This window comes from Gekko japonicus, unplaced genomic scaffold (assembly GCF_001447785.1).
Source record: "Gekko japonicus isolate JY-2015 unplaced genomic scaffold, Gekko_japonicus_V1.1 scaffold94, whole genome shotgun sequence".
In the NCBI taxonomy this organism is placed as follows: Eukaryota; Metazoa; Chordata; class Lepidosauria; order Squamata; family Gekkonidae; genus Gekko; species Gekko japonicus.
This window is the reverse complement of record NW_015174274.1, coordinates 1142017-1167095: the sequence shown is the minus strand read 5'-3', so window position 1 is coordinate 1167095 and position 25079 is coordinate 1142017. Positions and strand designations below refer to the sequence as shown.

The following is a 25079-nucleotide window of genomic DNA, read 5'->3' as shown; positions in this document are numbered from 1 at the left end:
TTCCGACTCAGGCCCAGGACCTCCGTCTTCGCCGGGTTTAGTTTCAACCGACTCAGCTTGAGCCACTCAGCCACGGCCTGTAGTCCCTGGTACAGATCTTCCGGGTCGGAGCCCAACCGGCCACCCAACATCAGATAGAGCTGGGTGTCATCTGCATACTGATGACAACCCAGCCCATACCTCCTGGCAATCTGGGCGAGAGGGCGCATGTAGATGTTAAAAAGCATCGGGGAAAGCACTGCCCCCTGAGGCACACCGCATTCAAGCGGGTGTCTCTGGGACTGCTGTTCCGCTATTACCACTCTCTGTCCCCGATCTTGGAGAAAAGAGGCAAGCCATTGAAGGGCAAGCCCCTGTATCCCTACGTCGGTGAGGCGGTGGGTCAACAACTGGTGGTCGACCGTATTGAACGCAGCCGACAGATCTAACAACACCAGTGCCGCCACACCACCTCGATCCAGATGCCTCCGGAGGTCGTCAGTAAGGGCAACCAGCGCCGTCTCCATCCCATGACCAGGGCGAAAGCTGGACTGAAGTGGATCCAGGACAGAAGTGTCATCCAGAAAGCCCTGAAGCTGTACCGCCACCGCCCTCTCGATCAGTTTGCCCAAATAGGGCAAATTAGACACCGGCCGATAGTTGGCCAATTCGGTCGGGTCTAAGGTTGGTTTTTTCAGGAGAGGACGGACCATCGCTTCCTTAAGTGCCGCAGGGAACCGTCCTAGGACTGTTTTCCATTGATTCAAGCTGTTCTGATTATTACGTGAATATCTTTCTACTGTTTGTGTTTAGTAGATATACTTATTGTAGTCGCTTTGTTTAAAATACTACACTTAAAACTTTGTTTAAAAATTAATTATTTTTGCACATGTTTTCACAGTTTGTTTCTGTACCCCCAATCATGGCATTGGCCCTCCTCCTTCGAATGCTGTGTGTTTATGTGTTTTTAATTGAATTTTATAATTGCAGCTACATTTTTAATTCTTCAAATGTTTTAATATTTTTAAATTCATCATCTTGTGGACCCTGATTGGGTGGAAAGGCAGCATAAAAATGTTTAAAATATTTAAATAAATCACAAACTGTTTGTAAGTTTATGATGTAGCCCATTCTGAGTTGCATACTCCATGGTTGTATCTTCAAAAAGGCATTTTTCTTAAAGAGAGAGAGAGAGAGAGAGATTACAGATATAAAATGTAATGTTTCTGCTTTTTGAGAAATGTGGTTTCCACCAGTAGAGCTTTTGTTACACACTCTTACCTTCATGCTTTGAGTTCAAGTAATTTAGTACCCAGATGGATCCTTTACGCCTTGCTGTGGTTGTTTGTAAAAGACCAGGCCAGTGAAATAAGAAATGCTAACTTAACACATGGATGTTTGCCTTTTCAGAGTTTCTTGAGAAAAGCCTGTAGTAGCAACCCTTGTCAGAATTCTGGTACCTGCATCAATTTGCTGGATGCTTTCTTTTGTCTCTGCCCCAACAACTGGCAGGTAAAGAAGTCATGAATTATCTTTCATTACAGGGTATGCATAAGTGCAATTGTTATCAGCAGCATAATCATCTACAAAGGAGCTGATCGTGGCACTTTCAGTGAAAGTGGAACCAGTGGCAAGCCATTCCCAGGAGCCAGTGTGGTACAGTGGTCAAAGTGTTAGTCTGAGAGCAGGGTTCAGATTCCCAGTCTGCCAGAAGGCTTATTGGGTGACCTTGCTTTAGTCAATTTCTCTTAGCCTGACCAGCCTCAAAATAGTTGGGAGGATAAAGGCTTGGATCCCAATTGGAGTTTGCACAGCTACAAGGATTTTCACTCTTGGAATGCGATCTCCACCCAGAGGCAACCCAAAATGCTCTCTCAGCCCTTTTTCTGGAAATTTTGGGCTGCCAAGAAATGGGGGAAATCATATTCTGTGAATGAAAGTCCTTGCACTAGTCAAGCATCCAAGACAAAATGCAGATCAGGTATGATGTATGCAGCCCTGAGATCCTTGGCAGAAAGTGTGTGTGTGTGTGTGTGTATGTGTGTAAAGTGCCATCAAGTCGCAGCCAATTTATGGTGATCTCCATAGGGTTTCATGGGGTTTTCAACGCAAGAAAAAGAGAGGTTGTTTGCCACTGTTTTTGCATACTGACCCTGGACTTCCTTGGAGGTCTTCCATTCTAGTACTAACCAGGGCTGATTCTGCTTAGCTGCTGAGATCTGACCTGGCCATGCAGGTCAGAGCTTAAGGAAGTGATATGAATAAAGAAAATAAAGAAAGCAGTTAGAAAATATCCAGTTTGCAACTAATGTATGCATTCAACAGAATAATGTGGTGCAGTTTTTCAGAGATCATTCCAGTTGAACTGCAAATGGGGGTTGTAAATTTGAATACCCACCTTGAACTTTACTGTATCTAAAAAGAATACAAAATAAAACAAAAAAACCCTAACATGTCAAGGACAAGTGATGTATAACCAGCCTTTTCTTTCGTGCACCAGTTTTCTATGTGCAGAGAGTTTTTATTCCTGGGCAGGCCTTCAAACATGTGATTCCCCCATTTGCAATGTAATTTTGTGCAGCTCAGGAAACACTTTATTATTTGTTTCCTCCACATGCACAAGTACATGGTGTTTTACACAGCTGTTGCAGGAGCGGAATAATATTTGTGAGTATTCTAAAGGGAAATAATATATTAATTAGTGCATTTGCACAGGATGTGTTCCTTCAGAATAAAATGTGTAGCCGTTTATAGTGTCATTTGCAAAGATATGTCTGTTTGCAATATCTCAGAAGTAAAATAGGGTATTATTTTGGTAACGTTTTGTTAAACTGCTTATTTAGGATGGGATTGAGAAGGGGAGGCATTGTTACCAATTTGCACTGGATCCACAAACTTTCTGCTTTTGCTCAGTGGATCTGATACTCTGCTTACAATTACACGCACTGGAATTCTATATTTCATATAATTTCTGTTGCTGAGTAACTGTCCAAACAGTAGACAGAAATGGTATGTTTTATTGATTACTGATGGTGCCTGTAACTACAAAATTGCAGTGCACTCCGTATAGAAAAAGCCCCAAAACAAAAGTAGCAATAAGCATGGCAACTGATGTGAACTTTGTGCGTTCTTTGAATTTTCCATAGAAGTTAAGTGGAATGTTTAAGGCAGGACACAAAAGGGCCCCTGTATAGTATCTCCTGCTGCACTGTTGCAGAACGTGTTCTTCTTTGCATATCTGGTATCGATAGCTTGAGGGCTAATGGTACATGATCTCACTCCCCAAGGAGAGCTCTGCTTCCACTATAATTGCCGTTACTCTTTGCTTTAAATTAAGCGAAATCAGTTTATACTTCCACATATGGGGATATGCTGGGTGAGCTGAACAGCTGGGATTTGTTTTAGTGTTTATTAAGGGAAACACCACTGCGAGCGACCCAGATGCTGTACATCTTTTGAAATTTTATAGTAGTGCACAGGCTCTGCGAGCTCCATTGTGTTCCTGTTTTTCTTGGGAAATAAGCTGTGTTTCTGTCTCTTCTCAGGGACCGTTCTGTTCTGTTGATGTAAATGAATGCCAGATTTATTCTGGGACACCTCTGGGCTGCCAGAATGGAGCTACATGTGTAAACACCCAAGGCAGTTACAGGTAACTCTATAATGCCTTTCTAGGGAGGGCCATTGACATATCAGTAAATGCTATAAGGAATACATTAGAGGTTAGCAGAGGCTGTGGCTCAAGTTCTGTCCCTTGCATTTCAAGTGAAAAGAATCAGCTAGCAGTTTATGTGGAAAAACCTTTACCTGATGCCCTGGAGAGCCACTGCCAGTCAGAGACGACAATGCTAATAGACCATTGGTCTGCCTCAGTATAAGGCAGCTTCATAGGTTCATGTATATGAATTGACAGATTCACGTGTGAGAAGAAAATGCATAAAGCAATGGTGCACAACACAGTAAAACAGTTCAGCTTTCCTCACCCTTTTGTTTTGTTTTCTGATACCAAGACTACTGCTTTGTACATGAATGGGTGGACATATGAATTCACATAGATCTGCCATTTCAACTTTGTTTGGCCCTAAAATGCAAGAATAAAGAAAATGCCCACTTTTGCACGTGACGTGTCTGCCTTGAGCCTGTGCCCTGATACATGGGGAAAGGGCAAAGCTTCCGTTGTTCTGGCCCTAGAAAATGTGCCTGGGATGCTGGAATCCAGATCTTCTGTATGGATCCCCTCCACATTGTTATTATTATTGTATGGCAGTATGTATAGTCTAGCCAGGAGATCCTAAGATTGTCTGGAAGCTAGAGGCTCTAGCTCTTTTAGCGTTATGCATCACTAAGTGGCGAGGGAGACCAGTTTTTAAGGCAAGAGACGCTTCAGAGGTGGTTTGCCCTTGCCTGCAACTGCATCACGACCCTGGCACTCCCTGGAGGTCACCCTTCCAAATACTAGACAAGGCTGACCCTGCTTAGCTTTCGAGATCTGATGAGATTGGACTAGCCTGGGCTATCCCGGTCAGGGCCCCTCTACATTGTGACTAGAGCAAACAGGTCTCCCACTTTGGAAGGAGACGTCCTGCTCTCCACCCCTGCTGCCCACCGCCATTCAGCTGGGCAGCATGGGAGGGATGTCATAAAAATGGTGGGGAGGATGAGCATTGTGCTGATGACATGATATCACTTACAGTTGAACTATAGAGTTTGGGGTGAAAGCTAGAGCGGCATCCCAGCATCATAATGACACTCCTGGGTTGTGTTGGAAATTACACTATGGGATTGTCACACTGCAGAAAGGGTAAGTCGCTACCCCCTGTTGTCTTCCTTGACTCAATGAATGCATTCATTGGGCTATGTGGTAGAGGAATAGGTGTGTGCCCTTTTCTCCCCCCATGATGCAGTGGGTCAGGCGAGTACTTTATGTGGAGACTTGTAAAAATACATCAACTCTGGTTCATCCCCCCCCCCACCTTTTGAGGCCAAAGATTTGTCCTCCATCAGCCCTCCTTGCTTAGAGTGAGTGATCATGTTTGAAAGAGTTAGTTGTTTTATTATGAAGTGGCAAGCTGGGCAAAACATAATTTCCTGACAAAGCTCTATCCATGAGATGAGATCACATGCCAGAGTCCTCTGTAAAGTGTTTTGTTTCTGGCTATGGAAAAACACAAATGTTTGCTTGGCATGCCTCTGGTTTTGCAAAGCTTTGTCATCACCTGCAAGCTTTTGGACAAATGAGTGGCGAGCAACACTGATTCTACTCGGTTGCTAAAATGTACCCCAGAAGGATTTTTTTTAGTGCTCTCTGAGAATTTATATATATATTTTAAAAATGGGCTTTCCAGTATCTAAACCATAAATGGAGACTGACAGAACATTTTCATGCATGGGATATATATGGAGAGCCAGTATGACACAGCGTTAGACAAGGATGCAGGAGATCCGGGTTCAAATCTCCTCGGAGCCACGAAGCTTACTTAGGCCAGTCAGCCTGCCTTAAAGGGTTGTTGTGAGGATAAAAGGAGGAGGAGGAGATTGGATTTATACCCCGCCCTTCACTACCCAAAGGTATCTCAGAGCAGCTTACAAACTCCTTTCCCTTCTCCTCCCCACAACAGACACCCTGTGAGGTAGATGGGGCTGAGAGAGCTCTGACAGAAACTGCTCTTTTTCAAGAACAGCTCTTATCAGAGCTACGGCTTGCCCAAGGTCATCCAGCCAGGTGCAAGTGGAGGCGTGGGGAATCAAACCTGGTTCTCCCAGATTAGAGTCCGTGCACTTAACCACTACACCAAACTGGCTCTCTAAATGGAGGAAAGGCGAACGAAGCATGCTGCCTTAGCCTCCTTAGAGGAAGGATAGGATAAAAATGTGATAGATTGCCTTTGACCCATTGCTGCGCTGTTGTTGTCTGCTTCTGATAGTTGTAAAAGCAGAAAAGAGGCATTTGTAATGCAAATGAACATGCTGTCCAATGTATAGCGTATGTTTGCATTGCCATCTGATCCAGGAGTTTTATGTTCAACTCTATTGTTGAGTGAATTGAAGAAGGTGAGTAGAGGGGATCTCAAAAGGCCATTGCATGAGAACAAGAAGATAAAAAGGTTTTGTTCCCCCCCCCCCAGATGTGTATGCATAGGACACCTAGGTGACATCATGGTGGGGATGCAGTGAGAGGATTTGGATTCCAGCATATTCACCAGCAGTAGCTCCAAAACAATGGATGCTTCACGCTTTTACTGTTATCAGGTGTATAATACAAGTAGGAAAAGGAAGAGAAGCACCTAAAGGATTGCAGAAGACAGAGTAAGCATGCTGGCCTGTCTTTAGCAGAAACAATGAGCAGAAGAGTCCTGTGGCATGAACTTTGGAGAGCAGCCATAGTTCCATGATGAAGCTCATACTTTGCAGGCAGATAATTCCAGGTCTCTGATGCTTCCAGTGAAGGGATCTCAGGTAGCATGTCTTGAGAGAGACTCTGCAGACCTAGCTGGAGGAATCAAAGCGGTTTTGACTTATCACTGACGTAACTTGGTATAAAGCAGCTTCATAGATGTCAGCCTATGTCATCTGGTCCAATACATAACAGCGTTGTCTGAGAATAAATGAAGTAGCTGTATGCTACTTCCTACTCTGAAAAGTACTGTGAGTTACAAAAACAGTGTCATGTGTCTCATTCCCTATTTAAAAATGTAAGGATGAGGAATGAGAAACTGTTGTCATTCAACAAATCATTCATTCGTTTACAGCCCAGCTGGGAATGCTATCAGACTAGTCCTGTAGAATCTGCTGCCTTTGGAGAGGTTTGATCTTGGCATCTTGAAAACAGCAATACATTAAAATTTTACTAGAGCAGATAAAATACAATAGCAGTTTATTCCTGTCCAGAGAGTTCAATCACAGCAGGACGTGGAGTTTCAAAATCTGCTCGGCTGGTTATTTGCGCCGTTGTGGTCCCTTTTTTGAAGTGCCAACCTGCTGTCCTTGCTTTTGAACCGGGCCATTTTGCTTTGTTCATTCTGCCTGAGACTAAAGCGTGGGAGGAAGGAGAATGGAAAACATTTACGTGTTTACAGAGACTAACACCTTATATGCCATTTACCAGGAAACAAATCCCACTGTCTGAAAACAACAATTTGTTCAAATGCAAGCCACTCTTTTATTACGGCGGTGTGTAGTCAAGCTTTAAAGCTTTGAAATCTGAGTTAATCAGTACCACTTCACTGGAGGCAGTGCACAGTAACCCAAGTTACCTTGCATTTAATTTATCAAGTCAGCCAGCTAAATGGAACAAGAGGCACAAAGAAAAGTTAATAATGCATCATTCTGGCTACTCCTGAAACCGTCTGTTACTGTACAAAAACCGTATGCTGACTTTTTAAGTTTTAATTTGGGGCTGCTGTTGTGCTGGTTTTGCTGAATGTTACAGTTTATTTGTCGTTCACAGTAGTTTGTCTTTCTTATTGTAACACCGACTTGAGAGGAAGGGCAAGATAAAAAGATATTGCTAGATCATATGTGCTAAAGTTTTTTTCATGGCCTTGTAAATCGCACACATACATCTCATTCCAGGGGCTACCTTACTTGAACTGATGGGAGGGCAAATTGTAAACCATATGGCTAATTTTCGATGGATTGTACACAATCCATCCTATCCCTCTCCCCATACTTTGAGCAAGGAATTCTTCGGGTTGAGAAAGAGAGCAGGACTAGTCTCCTTGTTCCATGCCAAACAAAAAGCCTTCTAACAACACTGGCACATGCAATTTGGGGTCTGTCCAGTGGTTAAACCGCATCATAACCACCAACCATGATTCAGTGCACCACTGTCCAAAAACAGTCAGCCTAAGTATGAAATGAGCCGCTTGCCGGATTGAATGAATTGGCCCAAAGGTAACTCAGATCTCATAAGCTGCAGCATCACACACACTTTCAGTTTGTGTCCAGTGGCACCTTTAAGACCAACAAAATTTTATTCGTGGTATAAGCTTAAGTGTGCAAACTTCTTCACATGTGCAAGCACATGAAAGCTTATACCGTGAATAAAATTTTGTTGATCTTAAAGTACTATGAATAAAACTTTGTTGGTCTTAAAGGTGCCACTGCTGTTCTGCTGTTTCAGACCAACACAGCTACCCCACCAGAATCTACTTCCATTCTTAGGCATTGTATGTTCAGAATTAAGGTGGACTTGTGTGGACTTTTCTTTAACCACCACAAAATCTCAAGTATCTGGAAATGCTATCCTAAATATGCACTACTAGACACTTATGGTGGTTTCTTTAGATTTCACTATGCACCCAGTGTCATTGTTCCATGGCTGCGGTGGGTGCTGTGGACCGTGCCAGTAGCCTGCATACCTGCCACCATTACTGTATAGTCTCTGATAAGTGACCGAGGGCACCCAGGCTTTCTTTGCTTTCTATCTGGCAAGGGGGGCTTTCTGGTTCTTCCCTTTGTGAGGATCACATCCTAACAGTAAGGATTTCTAGCTGGTGGCTATGTAGAGCCACCAGAAACTCAGAGCAGAAATAGACTGTATGTGACAAGGTGAATGTTCCTGTCATAGGCAGGGAGTATTTGCCTTGTTCTGCCAGGCCACTTATGCTATAGCAAAATGTTAGGGGGCTTGGCGTAGTGGTTAAGAGCAGTGGACTCTAATCAGGAGAACCGGGTTTGATTCCTCACTCCTCCATATGCAGCCGGCTGGGTGGCCTTGGGTTGGTCACAGTTCTCTTGGAGCTGTTCTCTCAAGAGCAGTTCTCAAAAGAGCTCTCTGAGCCCCACCTACCTCACAGGGTGTCTGTTGTGGGGAGAGGAAGGGGATTGTAAGCCCCCCTGAGACTCGGAGTGAAGGGCGGGGTATAAATCCAACTCTTCTCCTTCTCTTTCTCCTCCTCCCAAGTGCTGGATCTGGAATGCTTGGTCATGCTTGGTGTTCCCAAGTGCACAAGAGCCTCTGCAAAATACAGGACTTGGATACTATCTGATCTGTTGGCTACTGTTGCTTTATTGAGTTTGTTTGGTAAAGGTAGTTACATGTTCTAAGCCTACGGGATTCTGCAGGTTATCTGATCGATTGATGGATTGCAGGGGACAATAGGATGATAAAAAGGCTAAGGAACAAGCTGAGCTGGATAGCTGTTGAGTTACTAGAAGACTTGTAGGAGCTACTTGGTTCAGACCCAGTTAGCAAGTCATGATGGACTCGTGCATCACTGTTCCCGTGCACACCCCTGGCCAGATCTGAGCTGAGTAGCCCATGCATCAGCTCAACTTGCTCCTGGCTGTCAGTGGCCCTTCAGGACAGCAGCCTAATTGGAGTCTTTATAGTAAAGGCCAATCCAGCCCTTGACTGACTTAATTAATACATACATAATGTATGCAGATAGCATATTGGTCCATGCTGGGAAGCTCACCGAACAACTTAGGTAAGTTGTCCAAGGCTTTCACGGCCGGAGCTCATTAGTTGTTGAAGATTTTCAGGCCTGTATGGTCATGGTATTGGCATTGTAGGACCTGACGTTTGGCATTGTAGGACCTGACATTTCGCCAGCAGCTGTGACTGGCATCCTCAGAGGTATAACACAGAATGATGGAGTAATCTCTGTGTCTGTGCCTTGACACAGAGAGTACTCCATCTTTCTGTGTTATACCACTGAGGATGCCAGTCACAGCTGCTGGCAAAACATCAGGTCCTACAATGCCAAGACCACAGCCATACAGCCCGTAAAATCTACAACAACTAACCAACTTAGGCAAAATTACCAGATGTCCTCTTTTTTTGGTGTCCGTCCTCTTTTGGGCTCTTTTAAAAAAAAACTGACCAAAATGTCTTCTTTTTGGTTTGGAAGGTTAGGAATATTCCTCGTTAGTAGCAATCATCACGGCTTAAATAGTAGGGGTATTTAACATGAGATTTTTCATAGTGATCACTTTGTTTGAAGTAGTCAGTCAGGAAATATGTCCTCTTCTTTACTTTTCAAAATATGGTAACCCTAGCTTAGGACAAATGGACAGATGAGTCACATTGTTACTTTATTTTTCCTTTCAAAGCTGCACCTGTACACCAGAAACGTATGGACCCCACTGCGCATCAAAATTTGATGACTGCCAACAGGGATCTACAGCTCTCTGTGAGCATGGCCGTTGTATTGATGAAATCAGAGAGCAACATAATCAGGTAAGGAGGTGGAGCTGCTCAAAGTGTGTAGTGGCCCCAGTCTCACTGGTGTTCTGGCCTGGGACAGCCATGGTGAATGTTAGCTAGAGTTAATTTCACTTGATAATACGATACATCGAACAAGCATCTTGCATTCAGACCCTGCCTGAAAGCAAAGGTTAAGGGGTGTTATTTAAAGAGATTCAGACAACTAAGTACAACCAAAGTTTATATCCATAGCCTTCTGCCAAGGGCCCCTAATCCTCACCCTCTTCTATGTCATCTATACTACATCCCCTTTATCCTAGCCTCAGTTTCTGTTTCATTCCTGCCATCTATTACACCTAACTTTCCAAACAAAAATACCAATTTTTTTCCAACCCAATGTTTGGAAGTAGCATAATGTCCAGGGCTATTTTGGGGCAGGAACGCACAGGAACGGAGTTCCAGCAGGCTCCCAAGTTGGCCACGCCCAGCAGGAACTCATTAGCATAATAGGCCACACCCAACAGCAGAAACTCATTAGGATTGGCTACATTAGGGGTGTGTGGCCTAACATGCAAAGGAATTCATGCTATGAAAAAAGGCCCTGGGTTTGGACAACAAACAAGGTAAACAGAATAACAAGCAAAAGGTGGGTGTGGCTGGATAACCACACTTCTGGTAACATGGGAGTGCGTCCTAATGTGTTAATGAGCTGTGCTGTCAGGGGTGTGGCCCAATATGCTAATATGCAATGTCGTGCCTGCTGTTGGGTGTGGCCTATTATGCTAATGAGTTCCTGCTGGGCTATTTCTACAAAAAGAGCCCTGATTTAATGTCTATATAAATATAAAGCCTTCGACAACATATCTTTATAGATGATTTAACATATAAATGTCCCTATTGTGCTCAAGGTACTATATTCTGAGAAGGCAATTTTGGGCGTCCTGCCTGCAGAATTTTAAATTATTCTGGTACAGAACGTAAATTACTCCGAATATGTATTTGAATGGGTTATTTTTGTTCATTAAACTTCCCCAGATGAAAACAAACAGCCTAGGTATATTTGCAGATTAAATTTTTGCTGAAGAGCGAGCGGACCATGCAGGTTGCTTTTGATTGGGTTGATTTTTGTGATTACTGGTCATTCTTTTCTGTTTTATTCTGAGTCAGATACAAATTTCCTTTACGCAGCATGCTAATAATATGTCCTGCTGCTAGCGCACATTAAGTTTTCATTGCCAGTGGAGGAAAATCATGGTGAAATTATGGAATCAGTAATTGAAAAAGGAACTATGCAGATACAAAATTACTATGTGTTCAAGACCAGCTTGCAATTAGCCGTTGTTCAAAAGGGCTTACTAGGAACACCTTTGGTTTTACTCATAGACTTTCTCATGATTGCCCTAATTCCTGGCATCTTGAACCTTACAGCCAAAGTACAGCTGTATTTGTGATGCTGGCTGGAAGTCTTCGCCTGAGAATCCTTCCTGCACTGTCGACATTGACGAGTGTAGCCTCCCTAAACCCCCATGCTCACTGAATCCTCCTGTACAGTGCCACAATATCCCAGGGTCTTATTTCTGTGATCCTTGTCCAGCCGGTGAGTACAATTTCAGAAATATCCATACTGTGGTCTAAGACTTCTTCATCTATCTTTAATTTTGGTTAGGGATGCTTGAATTTCACATCAAACCTGTTTTGGAAGTGATGGGCATGAACTGGGAGAATGCGGTTCATTTAGGTTCGTGAGCCACAAACAGTCACAAACGTTCAGGTGTCAAATGAACTGGTTCAATTCATGAGGTTCAGGAGGGTATAGAATGGACCCTGTGCCAGCTAGAGATATTAAACTTCCCCCTGATGCTCCTTTATGTGTCCTCCACATTATGTGCAGATTGAGCTTAGGGGGATCTAAGTTATGCCCCCCCCCAAAGAAGATGCCCCCAGGAAAGTGCTTTTGGGGGAAATGTCAGGCACAGGTTCAAAACTGTATAGAATGGACCCTCCTGCAAGTTTCTGATACAACCTGCCTTTCCTCCAAATCTCTGTATTTTGGGAAGGCTAACACACAGCTGAGTTATTATCCCAATGGGGACAGACATGTGTAGTTTCCCCATTACTGTTGCAGCTGCTAATACAGCACAGTGGCAAGAAGGCATCTATGTGACAGGTTCACCATAGTTTCCTATGCCCCAGTCCCCTAGCAGCAGACTCCACCCTCACCCCAGATGGAGGTTCAGAAGCAGAGTCTTGACCCTGATCAGTTTCTACCCCTCCCCCCAAAAGCCCACTTTGCTATGTCCCAGCAGCTGGCTGATAGGAAGCAAAGATTCCAGGGCTGGGACATCGGAAGCTGAGTCTCTGTTGACCCTTGAAATCAGCTGTGGCTGGCTTCTGATTCCTCCTCCCCCCAACTTCCCTGGGTTGCAGCAACACTGGAACCCAGTGAAGTTGCCCCAGCAAGAGAGCTGAAGCTGACTCCCAGCTGATAAGGATTAGCTGGAAGTCGGCTTCCAATTTCCTGCTACATAGCCAAATGGTACAAACAAAGTTTGTCATTCAGTTATCCCCCTGATTGAAAGTGGTGAAAAGGCTGTGAGACAAACGGGTAGGTGTTTAAGCAATCCTAGTTTGGGCTTTTTTTGCCATCAAGTCACAGCTGACTTACGATGACTCCGTGGGGTTTTCAGGGCAAGAGGCATTCAGTCAGTCAGTTTATTTCTACAGTCCTTAGACCAGTCATACAAAAAGAAGTACAGAGACATTCAGAGGTGGTTTGCCATTGCCTGCTTCCACGTCTTCTAAATACTGACCAAGGCTGGCCCTGCTTAGTTTCTGAGATCTGGCAAGATTGGGCTAGCCTGGGCTATCCAGATCAGGGCAACCGATCTGGAAATAGGGATGTACAAATTGCCCTGTTTCTTTTATTTTCATTTCCCCCTTTTGCTCCTGCTGAGTTTGACATTTCTTTTTATACCATGTATACATTATACAGGGATTGAAACTGAAACAAGAAAGTTCAGATCTGTTGAGAAAGCTCTAAATAAGATTCTCTGGAGGTTATGGATTGTTGGTAGAGCAGTTGGGCTTGCATATTAATTTGTACCACCAGCCCTTCCCTATGTAAATTCTACACCACTATAATCAATCTAACAGGAATAGAGTCAAGGTCCATCTAGCTCAGCGTCTAGTTTCCCTCAGTGGATAGGCCAGTGAGATAGGATGTCCACAACCAGGGCACAAAGCCAACCGTTGTCCCTTACCACTGTCTCTCATCAACCGGCAGTCTCCCCCGAACCTGGATGCTTAGCTTGGCTAATAGCCAATGATAGTTCTCTGTGATTTTTTTTCTAATCTCATTTTAAAGCCATCTAAGCCAGTGATCTTTCCCACATTCTGTGACAGTGAATTGCATGAGTTAATACTTGAGAATGGGAAGGAATATTAGTGGCAAATTTTCTGTCTGGTTTAGTAACATCACCCTCTTGTTTTCTTTTCTTTTTTCTTTTGTCACCCATCTTTCTACAGGTTGGCAAGGAAATGGCTACAGCTGCCAAGATATTAACGAATGTATGACTGATAATGGAGGCTGTTCAACCACCCCATTGGTTCAGTGTATCAATACAATGGGGTCCTTCTACTGCAGTCATTGTCCACCAGGTAAACAGTGAGCTAACTGTGGATTGCCATGATCAGGTGCAGTGCATATTTTTATAGACATGACTCCATTCTCACTGGATGGTGGCCAATGGAAGGGTGCAATAGATTTTGTTTGACCTGCCTGTAAAACCTGGTTGACTTTATATAGTTATACTATAATTAAATTTTTTTTTAGTGTAGCTCAAGGGCATGTATTAAACTCAGGTGTAAACCAGTCATCATACTTGAAAATGAAGGAATTTTCTTCCAGCTTAGGGCGAGGTGGATTTTTTCCTTATGTTACCGCTCTGCTGAGCAAAGTTTGAAGTCCTCCTCCAGCCTATGGCCCTTCCTCTAACATACATGGAACTTCCACTGGAAGAAGAGCCACTTAAATTAGAGGAAGGCTCCTTAGGGTGGAGGAAGATTGCTTGGAGGATGGTTGGATCCACCTTATCATATGGTGATCTTTTCACCTTTGTTTAACAGCATGCTCACTTTCTTTAGCCACCTGGGACCATAATCAATGTTCCCTCTAAGCTGTGGAGTCTTGTGAGCATAATTTCTACTTTGTGAGTTGCTGGCATTAAAGTTGTGAGCGAATGATTTGGCTATTGCATAAATTAGCTTGCTCTGGAGTCATCCTCCCTAAGCTAAGTCAAAAATCTATGAGCTGGAGGCTAAAATTCTGTGAGCTAGCTCACACTAACTCAGCTTAGAGGGAACACTGGAGGGCATGCCTACAATTCTGTGCACACATAGTGGGAAATAATTCCCATTGGACTGCATGAATGTGCCTGAGCTGTCAGTTTGTTTAGCATTTGTACGATAAATGCGAGAGATGTGATGGAGCACTTTGATGACGTTTGCTAACAGTTTAGAAATTGGTTAAGGCATATCATGTTTTTGGCAGCTTGTGGCACATTTAATTTGAATGGTATGGAGCCTAGCTGCAGAGAAAGGGCAAGGATTTGTCTAAACTGCTTTGAAGGACCTTTTCTATTCTGATAGTTTCACTGGGGCTGTGGAGGATGTATATGACTATCTGCTGCTACCACATCCAGGGCCTTATCAGCCTTGGCTAGTGTCCTGGTGCATCCCTTGGCTCCCCTGCCCCTCCCCAAATGTCTCCTAGGCAGTTAAGCCAAGTGCCTAGTGATGGCCTACACAGAATGGTTTCCCCTCTAACAGGCTTTTCTGTCCACTAGATTTTTGTTGGAAGCCAGTTTAACTTTCCAGCAACTGTGAGAGTTTTGCTCTCTCTCTTTTTCCTTTGGAACTCTTTGTTTCTAGAGGGCCTCCTTGGAACTCTCAGATACTAATCTGAATAAACCGGAGTATATGTCAGCTAGGTCTGCCGACTGATTTACGACTGAGCTCTGTGTTAACAACTGATCTCTATGTTACAGTCATCAGTTCCCCTGGAGGAAAGGGCAGCTTATGAGGGTGGGCTGACTGACATCCGATTCCCAGTGAGCTCCTTCCCTTTCCCAAACTTTTCCTGTCCCAAACATCACTCCCAAAGCTCCAAGGATTTCCTGAGCCAGAGCTGGCGATTCTGGTGCCAGCACTAATACTGCAGTGGCCTTGTGATTTGTCTTTTGATTCTGATACAGTAAGAGCACTTCTTGTTGTGTGATACTAGGACTTGGGGGAAGATGGGGGCTGCTGTGATAGCCTTACTGTGTGGAATTCTGAAGAGTTTTTAAAAACAACAACACAAAGCTTTCATCAAATTAAGTGCATTATAGTAATTGCTCACAGTAAGGGTGAAGACTCTTTAACTCTGTCAGCAAAAGACATTAGATCTCGTATGTTGTTGCAGTGGAAGCAGAACTTGAGGGCCAGGCTACTACTACAAAAGAAGGGCCTGTATATTTAAACATTTGGCTTCATTTTGCTGCATAGAGGTACATGCACCACCTGGCCTTTGTAATCTGTGAGCATCAGTCGGGTTGCCAACCTCCTGGTGGGGGCTGGAGATTTCCTGGAATTACAAGAGATCAGTTTCCCTGGAGCAAATGGCTGCTTTCGAGGGTGGACTCCATGACTTCATACCTTGTCCTCCCCAGGCTTTACCCCCAAATTGCCAGGAATTCCCCAACCCAGAGTTGGCAACACTACGGTCAGTCAAGGTTGAAGGAGAATATCAGTGTTTCACTTGATACTTTATTTCTCTGTTTTGTCAGACCTCGATCTTCGTGAGTGCAGTGTATTGGTGCTTGCATCAACTTCTGAAGCAGCATGACAACAAACTTTTTGTTGTTTTGGTTTGTTTATTTATTTATAGATTAGGCTTTTAGACCACCCTCTCCTCTATACACGTGTTTAGGGTGGTGAACAACAATAAAACACAGTACTAAAAACAGTTCAAAACAGTGAAATAATGCACAGCTAAAACATTACCAGACAGCACTAAAAACCTCAGATTGCTCCACTGCTTCACAGGGGAGGCAGAAAAACGGGGGAGGGGGGAGTGCCAGGCAAGGTAGAACCCATTGCTGTCCTCAACCAAATGCCTGGCAGGACATCTTTGCCTTCCAAGACCTGCAGAACTGCATTAAATCCCACAGGGCGTAGATGTTATTTGGCAGAGAGTTCCATCAGGTTGGGGCCAGGGCCAAAAAGGCCCTGGCTCTGGTTGAGGACAGCTGGATGTCTTTCAGGCTGGGGTGTGTGTGTCACCTGTAGGTCCTTCTCTGCAGAGCATAGTGCTCTTCAGGGGCTGTATACCAGAGAACAGTCCTGAAGAGACGTGGGGTCCCAGACCATTTAGGGCCGTAAAGGTTAATACCAGAACCTTGAACTTGATCTGGGACTCACTCCACCTAGAGCCAGTGCCGATGGGACGGCACTGGCTGTGTATGTGCTATCTGTGGTGTTCTTGGGTTGTTTCAGGAGTGAATCTTGCAATCATGTGGCAGAAATCCAGGGAAGCTGTGGAAGAACAAAGTGCAGCCATCAGTATAGTCATAAGACTTGGTTCTGATCACCAAAGTTCACACTAATTTATATACCCAGTTAATATAAATGGCTTATTCTGATGACAGCGAGATTAGTGTGATGCTTCCTAAGATGATAGAACAGCAAAGGAATTTGCTTCTGGCAAAGAGGAGGGCTTCCATCACCACTCTTCTCTTTGGTCTTTTCACTGCATTGCAATGAAAACAGAGCTCTTCATACTTGCTTCCCTGTCAGATGACACTTGTAACTTTTACTTTAACTAGGCTACCAAGGCGATGGAAAAGTGTGCACCCAGGTTGATATTTGCTCAGTAAACAACGGAGGTTGTCATCCACTTGCTGCATGTACCAGTAGATCAGGTAATACCATTCCTCAAAACAGTTAGAAGTGTGTTTTGTGTGAGTGTGGTTCTCAGGGAGCCCTCAGAGAGTCAAGGAATTACAAGCCCTCCACAAAAGAATTCTTCAGAAGTCCCAGGCTGAGGAGTTCCTTTGCTTTAACTTGATAGCACGTTTACACGCAATATACGTGTGAAAACGGAGGTGGGTAAACCAAAGGCCCCTTTGGCCTTAGCTATGGGGAAAACAGTTATTTCCACTGAGTTCCAAGACTCCTAGTTTCCTCTCTGAACTGGGAGAGCTCTCAAGCTCTTTCCTCTATCCCTCTAGCCACATCCATTTCTGGCACCACTGCCTTGTCTGGGCAGGCCTATATTAGCGAGCAGGCTATAATATATGAGGCGACCTCTCTCAGGGCCAAGGGAATCAGCTGACAGAGAAAGCCAGCTTTCCAGTTGCTTCCACGCTGCTGTTCCTGTCTCTTCCCTGTCTGCCTGAGCCTGCCGCTTTATTTCTCTCTCCCTTCTGTTGTAGACCCCACTCTTGCATCTGGGGCATGTGCTGCCTGAACTTTCAAATGGATGTGTCATGCTTAGCCATATCTACCCAAATCAAAACCCTCTTCTAAATGGACAATGTTTAATAACAATGTGAGCTGCTGATAACAGACACCTTACAGTTGCACAGTAGCAAAATAAAGAGTTTTTATTTGAATCAGGCTTCACATAAAGTTATCCTGTTCAGTTCTTGTCACTGTGTTTTAGTAAATATGTTTTTATATGCAGGCAAGTGGTCAAGATAATTTCATCTCAAACTCTGCATTTGGGGGGTTTAATGATGAGAATGGTTTTGCTTGAATTTCCACACAGTATTGCCTACCTTAAGAGTCTAATTTTTTTTTTGCTTTCCTTCATTAAAAACAGAAATTAAGCACACAATGATGCCATTTTGAGCACTTTGATTTCTTACTCATTATCTAGATTAAAGTGACTTAAGAATATTGCATTATAAGTGATTTGCAGAGCGTGGCTTTAAACCCTTCCAGATCTGTCCTGTGGTTGTTGAAGCAGCTGTTTAGGATGACATGGATAATGCAATTCATAACCAAGGCTATGTATATTGTGGCTCCTCTTCTGCAGGCCCTATTCCTAACTGTGTCTGCCCGGCTGGATACACTGGCACTGGCTATGGCTCAAATGGATGTGTTGTGCTCAGCCATACCTGTCAAAATCGAAACCCTTGTCTAAATGGACAATGCCTTGTAAGTGTTGGATGCTGTGTTTAAAAGGCCAAGATTGACTTAGAATGAATCATTAAATAAAATACAGAATTGTGACTGGATCAAATGAAGTATTTGTTTATGCCATTAAGATCAGAAGAACTTATTGAGGACTTCAGAGCAGATTGGATTTTTGCCAAACCACTGTGTAAACCATATGTTAGGTTAGTTTGCTGTGGTGTTCCATTAGTCAGATCTGGTTGAATTTAGCCCACAGCAATGTGCACAGAAGACCGGCTCACCAGGCTAGAACACCTGGGGATTATCACAGACTAGATCGTGTTAATAGGTTTTTGTTGAGTTTCTGGTTTTCTTTGTGGGGGTCTACAGGATACACTCTCTGGCTACTACTGTTTATGTCATCCTGGCTGGACTAGTGCCAACTGTACAGAAAATATTGATGAGTGTTCCAGCAATCCTTGTCAAAATGGGGGAACCTGCATCGATGGGGTGAATGGCTACTCTTGTGAATGTACAAACACTTGGACTGGACCTGAATGCCAGAGACCCCAGCAAGGTAAAGGAACAGTGCACCAGATGCCAGTTATTTTGAACTGGAAAGTTTAGCCGTAGGTGTCTCACGCTCATCTAAGGAAGATACAGCTCTGCTGAACAACAGTGCCACCATTGTCTGAGAGTAGTACTGCAGCTACATAGTCACAAACTGAACAGCTTTTAGCCTACCTATCTCTGCTTGCCCACGTGATCTCTTGTTTGGCTGCAGATCACCAGCCCTATCATTCCAGAGGATGTGCTTAGCAATTTTAGCAATAATGGTTTACCCCAAACTCTATCTTCATGTGGAATTAGAGTCTATCTGGAAGCCTATGAGCAACACAAAGCAAAATATAAATAGAACAATAGTCTTCTGGCCAAGACAGTTTAATTTCTGTGCAGTGTCTGTCAAAACTACCCTATTTTAGACTCCTGCCCCGAATATGGCCAGCCTTTGAACACATGAATGTGCCTTATGCTGAATCAGAGCACTGGACTCTATCAATGTCAGTAGTCAGACTGGCAGACGCTTTCCAGGGTCTCAGGCAGGGGTCTTTCACATCACCTACTGCCTGGTCCTTTTAACCGAAGTTACTGGGAATCGGACCGGAGACCTTCTGCATGCCAAGCAGATGCTCTGTCACTGAGCCATGGCCTTCTTTTCTCATCCACCATTCAGAGACTAGTTCCTTGGTCTTATATTGCCAGTGGGCGTTTCACATTGTGGAAGAGCAGGCAAAGGTTTCCTTGAGGTTTCCACATCATCATTAAATATTCCTGTTAAGACAAAACCAGATGTGATTTAAGCACTCTTTGCCGCACTCAAATGCCCTCCTGAACAGGTTTGATTGTACCAATAAACTAGGAGACTCCACCATGCCTAACAGAGGCTGTAATGCTACATTCTCCATTACTTTCACCTATTGCCATTTTCATTTATTACCTTAGATTGCTTTATGATTATTAGGTACAGTTAAAATTTTAGGTGATTTGACTACTGTAAGTTTTTACTGGGTTGCTGCTCCTTGCTAATCTGTTGGGATAGAGGTAGTTTTGCCTAGCAAGTAGGGAATTTCTGTATTTTCTCGGTTTTTAAACTTTTGTTATATCTCCTGTAGGTGTTCATTCACTGTGGCATTTCTTAAGGCCCTCAGCCCCAAATCAAAGAGATCTCTGAAATCCTTTCACATAAATATCTGTCCCTTTCAGGTCTTAAATTTCACTTTAATGAAATTATATTAGTGTTTCATGCTCTTCGCTTCCATTGGGGGACAGCTGTAATTAGTGCATTTCTTTCTTTTCCATGCCTGCAGTTTGTGGAGGTTTTCTTTCCAACCCCTCAGGCTCATTCAGCTACCCAAATAATCCAGGCAACAGGACATATGATCACCGAGTCAGCTGTGCTTGGGTCATTCGGACTACTCATGACAAGGTAAGTGGTGTTGCCCTGGAAATGAAAGCCAGTAGCCAAAGGATTCCATAAGAGAATCACAAGTTGTCTTAATTGTGAATGCATGAGATGGAATAGAGTGGCTATTTGCTTTAATGGCAAGCATTATTGATAAATGGGCTCTTTAAGAGAAATGTAGAGTATGAAATTGGTTTCTGGGGATGGGGAAGAGGTGGCAGGTGAAGTCACTTGACTAGCTACAAATAGAGGCAAAAGCTATCCAGGATTCACTTTGATTTTTTTTTTGGGTTAACTTCTATGCTGATGCTGAAATATCTGATCCAAATCCTAGGTCAGCCACAAAAGGCCAGCTCATATTTGGAGATGCTGAGATGTGAATTGACAGGATAGACTTGAATTCCCTTTCCTTCCCCATACCCCCAGATTCTGATCCCCCCCCCCTCGGATAGCAAATTTGCATTGGTACCACTCAGCTCACGCTCCAAAGCTTTGCAGCAGCATGGGAACTTGACATATGGAAATAAATGAAATATTTCCTCAGGAAGTATCTCCCATGAGCAGCAATTTCCTCATCCTTACCTTGGGAGTTGTCACTGTATAGAGTCTTCTACCCATACTCTTATTCCATGCTGTACTGCCCATATGAGTAAGACTACTTGCCTGAGCAATTATTTGTTGCTCAGGGAAGCCACCATTTACATAGTGTCTGAACTGGATATGAGAGAATATCAGAGACCCCATAGGGGAGACTGAAGAAAGTGAAGCCAGTCCAATGTAGTGGTTAGAAATCTGGGGGACCACAGTTAATTTTTATGAATTTATCTACTTCATTTATACCCCACCTTTCTCCCCAGTGGGGATCCAAAGTAGGTTACATGGTTCCCTTCTCCTCCATTTTAATCCTCACAAAACCCATGTGTGGTAAATTAAGCTGAGAGTGTGCAACCTAACCAAGGTCACCCAGCAAGCTTTCAGGGCAGAGCAAGGATACAAACCTGGCTCTCCTGGATCCTAGTCCAACATACTAACCACTACACCATACTGGCTGAATTCCACACTGTACTATGGAACTGTGGGTAACCTTGGGTCAGTTGCATGCACACAATCCTACTTTTCCCTCACACAATTCTTGTGAGGCCAAAATGGTAAAGGGAAAACAATGCATGCCACCCTAAGTTCTCAATGAAGCAAGGACTGGATAAAAACATACTAGTTAGATTTGAATCCAGGTTTCCCATGTCCAAAAATGGCTTATGACAATACTGCAGGGAAATATTTCCCCAGTCTTCAGCATCTCTGTTGAGGAAATGGGATAGCAGGGATAGTCTTTTAGGCTATAAGTCTGCAGATATAGGATAGTTTTTTAGGCTCTGAGCCTGCAGAAGTAGTTATTGTGCCCAGCTATTAAGTAACTTTATAGAAACATCAACATTACTCAACGTTATCATGTTACTGAAATAATTAGGAAGATATTGAACTGGATTTCTTTACCCAGTTTGCATATTTGGTAGATTCAGGTGGGTAGCTGTGTTAGTCTGAAGCAACAGAACAAAATTCGAGTTCAATGGCACAGACCAAGAAGTTTTATTCAAGGTATACCTCAAATTTTGTTCTGCATATTTGGTATTCTTTTTTAAAATTTTCTTTTCCTTTAGCCTTCAGTATTAGTTAATCTCTCTGCCCACTCTGGCCTTTCTCAGGAAATTATAGTGTCTCTCTTCATTTTCTGACAAATGTAGGATTATGTAGACAGGTGTTATCAGCATACAGTACTAGTATAAACAGTCTCTAATCATTGTTTAACTGAGAGGCACAGATAGAAAAAACAAAGGAATTAAATGGCTCTTTGCTCTTTCCTATTAGATCCTGCGTATCACTTTCCCATTCTTCCAACTGCAGACGAGCAGTGGCTGTAGGTCTGACTATCTCCAGATACATGACGGAGAGGCATCATCAGCCCAAATGCTGGGAAAATACTGTGGGTCATCTCACCCGGACGAACTTTTCAGCAGTCATAATTCCTTGTATATCTGGTTTCGCTCTGACCACTCGGTTAACTCAGGAGGGTTTACAATTCATTGGGAATCTCAGCAACCTGGTATGACTAAGTTGTATAAAATGGGCAGTAATTTCCCTAGACATCTTTGAAAGGATCAAGAGCTGAAACATGCCAGCTTAGACCCATGAATTCAGTACAGCTAAAAGCAGCATTAATCACATTTTGATAATGTGTTTGTTTTTAGACAACTGATATTTCTAATATCATTTCATAGCTGAACAATTCCAAACCCAAACCCAAACCACAATCTCTCAGGGATTCTTCTCATGTTACAGATTTCCTCTGTGGGAAACCCTTTTGATGTTGTCAGCATTTTTTCTGGCCATTTCGGTTTATGAATCACAAGGAAGTTTATGACTAAAAGGGGTTGGGGTTGTTCTTTTTATATCTTTTCATACAAGGCAGGATAGAAGATTGGTTGTCACAGTGCACCAAAATTAGTTACAACTATATTGCAGGGACAGCAATAGAATAACATTTACACTGAAAACAGATGCAATATATTTTAAAAAGGTCACAGCAGGTTTTCTATCCATGGCATGATCACAGCTTTCTGCTGACTTTGTAGGTTGCATGATAGACAACAGTCATGCTCTTCTTCTGATGACACCGTGTCCTTAGGACACAGTACTGAGTCAGTGGCCATATTCTGGGTAGAAAAAGTCATACTCCCATATTGGTCCATGCAAAATCCAAAACCAAGAATGAAATCCATGTAATACCTTTTCTTAGAGCCAGCCATAATGTCAAAACACATTGTGCATGCATTTGAGCCCACCAAGAGTCTTCATCATGCTGGATATTCCAAGATTTAAGAAGATCTCTCAGGCCATGGCTTGCAGGCTTCCTCAGTCAGATACCAGCAGGCAATCAGCTTAACTTTATTACTACCGTCAGTGTAGGTTTTCAGCATGTTCTATGGGAAGCTATGTTCAGTCAATCTCTGTCCTTTCACTGAAATACAGTAAAATCTTCTGGATGCCAGACATTGACATCCTAAGCAGATAAAATGGGCAGGGCAAGACCCTGCGTGGCTGCAGATCTGCTGCTGTGTGAAGCTTCCTGTGTTAATGAGCAGCCGCTCATGCACACCGCTTAGAGGGGACACTGACCCCAACCATATTTACTTTTATTCAGATTACTGTGCCAAAGAGCTAAAATAGGGAGGCACCCAACATCTCTACTATACGTCGTATGACCTATTCCCTTTTCTATTTTAAAGCACCACGTATCAGGCTATCTATTCACCCTTTATCTTATTTTTTAAAAAACACCCAGCAATCTGATTGCTTTGGCTATTTGAGTAGGATCTTGCTCTGGGGGTGCCACACTATTTGAGAGTAGTGCCCTTCTTATTTGAACACCAACAATTGGGGTGCCAGCCAAGTTGATGAGAGGAGGAGGAGATGGGGGGGGGAGCATAAACCCAGAAGTTACATCACCATGTCGGCATGGCCATTTAGGAAGAAGAAGAAGAAGAGATTGGATTTATACCCCGCCCTTCACTACCCAAAGGTGTCTCAGAGTGGCTTACAAACTCCTTTCCCTTCCCCTCCCCACAACAGACACCCTGTGAGGTGGGTGGGGCTGAGAGAACTCTGACACAAACTGCTCTTTTTCAAGGACAGCTGTACCAGAGCTTGTGACTGACCCAAGGTCACATCAGCAGGTGCAAGTGGAGGAGTGGGGAATCAAACCCGGTTCTCCCAGATTAGAGTCCGCACACTTAACCATTACACCAAACTGGATCCCCCCAAGACTTACCATAAAGGGTTTAAGCCAGAAGTGACATTACTGTTTCCCCCATTTCCCCCCATCATCCTGCTGAGTGGTGGTGGGTGCAGTGGGTGAGGGGTGGGAGGTTTCCCACCAGTGGGAGACCTGGTAAGCCTAACCACCAGGCTGAAACATGGACACCCCCCCCCTTTAGGGCTTTGAAACAGAAGCTCATATGCTTACAAACCAGCAAAGCTCCCTCCAGCACTCTCTCACTGGTACCTTTGTACATGCATTTTAGCTGTGACTAACTGATGTCTCATGGCTCTAAGTGGAATTTAGTCTTGACTATGTGCCTAAATCTGATACCCATTCATATTGTCCCAATATTTATATGTCAAAATGTAGGTGAAACAAAAGTTGAGTTCCTTAGCAGGTCTAGCTATAGCACATAGTATATAGTTGGTGGAAATATCAATTAATTAAGAAGCGGTCTTTTTCTGTCTTTCTGTTTAGAATGTGGTGGTGAACTAACAAGTACTTATGGCTCAATTAACTCACCTGGCTACCCAGGGAACTATCCTCCCAATAGGGATTGTTATTGGATCGTCTCAACCAATCCTGGTCTTCTTATCACTTTTGCCTTTGGAACGCTGAGGCTTGAACACCATGATAATTGCAGCCAAGACTACTTGGAGGTAAACTCTGTGATTACAATGTCCAGTTACAGGTTTACAGAAACATGCTGCTATCTATGTAAATGAAAACTTAGGAAAATGGAAACTTGGTCATTTTTTAAAAAATCCACTCCCTGCACTGCCAGTGTAATATAGCCTTATTTTTTTCACATTGACCTGGGTAAGAACTCTGTATAGGAATATGGTTGCCAAATGTTACTCACCTCTCCGGCGGGGGACTCCTGCGCAGCTCCCGGAGCGTGCACGCGCGCGCCGCATGCACATCACAGGGAAGTGACGTCATGACGCTGGGCACGCTGGGGGTGGGGCCACAACCATACAAGGGAAAACCATAGCGTTTTCCCTTGTATGGCCGTG

At 43.6% G+C, this 25079-nt stretch overlaps 1 protein-coding gene across 1 annotated transcript in view; it reads left to right on the top strand.

Moving 5' to 3' along the window:
* Nucleotides 1-25079, top strand: part of CUBN (cubilin) — a 227622-nt gene that overhangs the window by 9002 nt on the left and 193541 nt on the right. Inside the window, exons 5-15 of the mRNA XM_015423746.1 lie at nucleotides 1390-1491; nucleotides 3525-3628; nucleotides 10033-10159; nucleotides 11555-11723; nucleotides 13652-13783; nucleotides 16990-17085; nucleotides 18204-18325; nucleotides 18674-18860; nucleotides 20152-20270; nucleotides 22113-22347; nucleotides 24541-24722. Of these exons, the coding sequence (XP_015279232.1) occupies nucleotides 1390-1491; nucleotides 3525-3628; nucleotides 10033-10159; nucleotides 11555-11723; nucleotides 13652-13783; nucleotides 16990-17085; nucleotides 18204-18325; nucleotides 18674-18860; nucleotides 20152-20270; nucleotides 22113-22347; nucleotides 24541-24722 (1575 nt within the window). The remainder of the gene's footprint in view (nucleotides 1-1389; nucleotides 1492-3524; nucleotides 3629-10032; nucleotides 10160-11554; nucleotides 11724-13651; nucleotides 13784-16989; nucleotides 17086-18203; nucleotides 18326-18673; nucleotides 18861-20151; nucleotides 20271-22112; nucleotides 22348-24540; nucleotides 24723-25079) is intronic.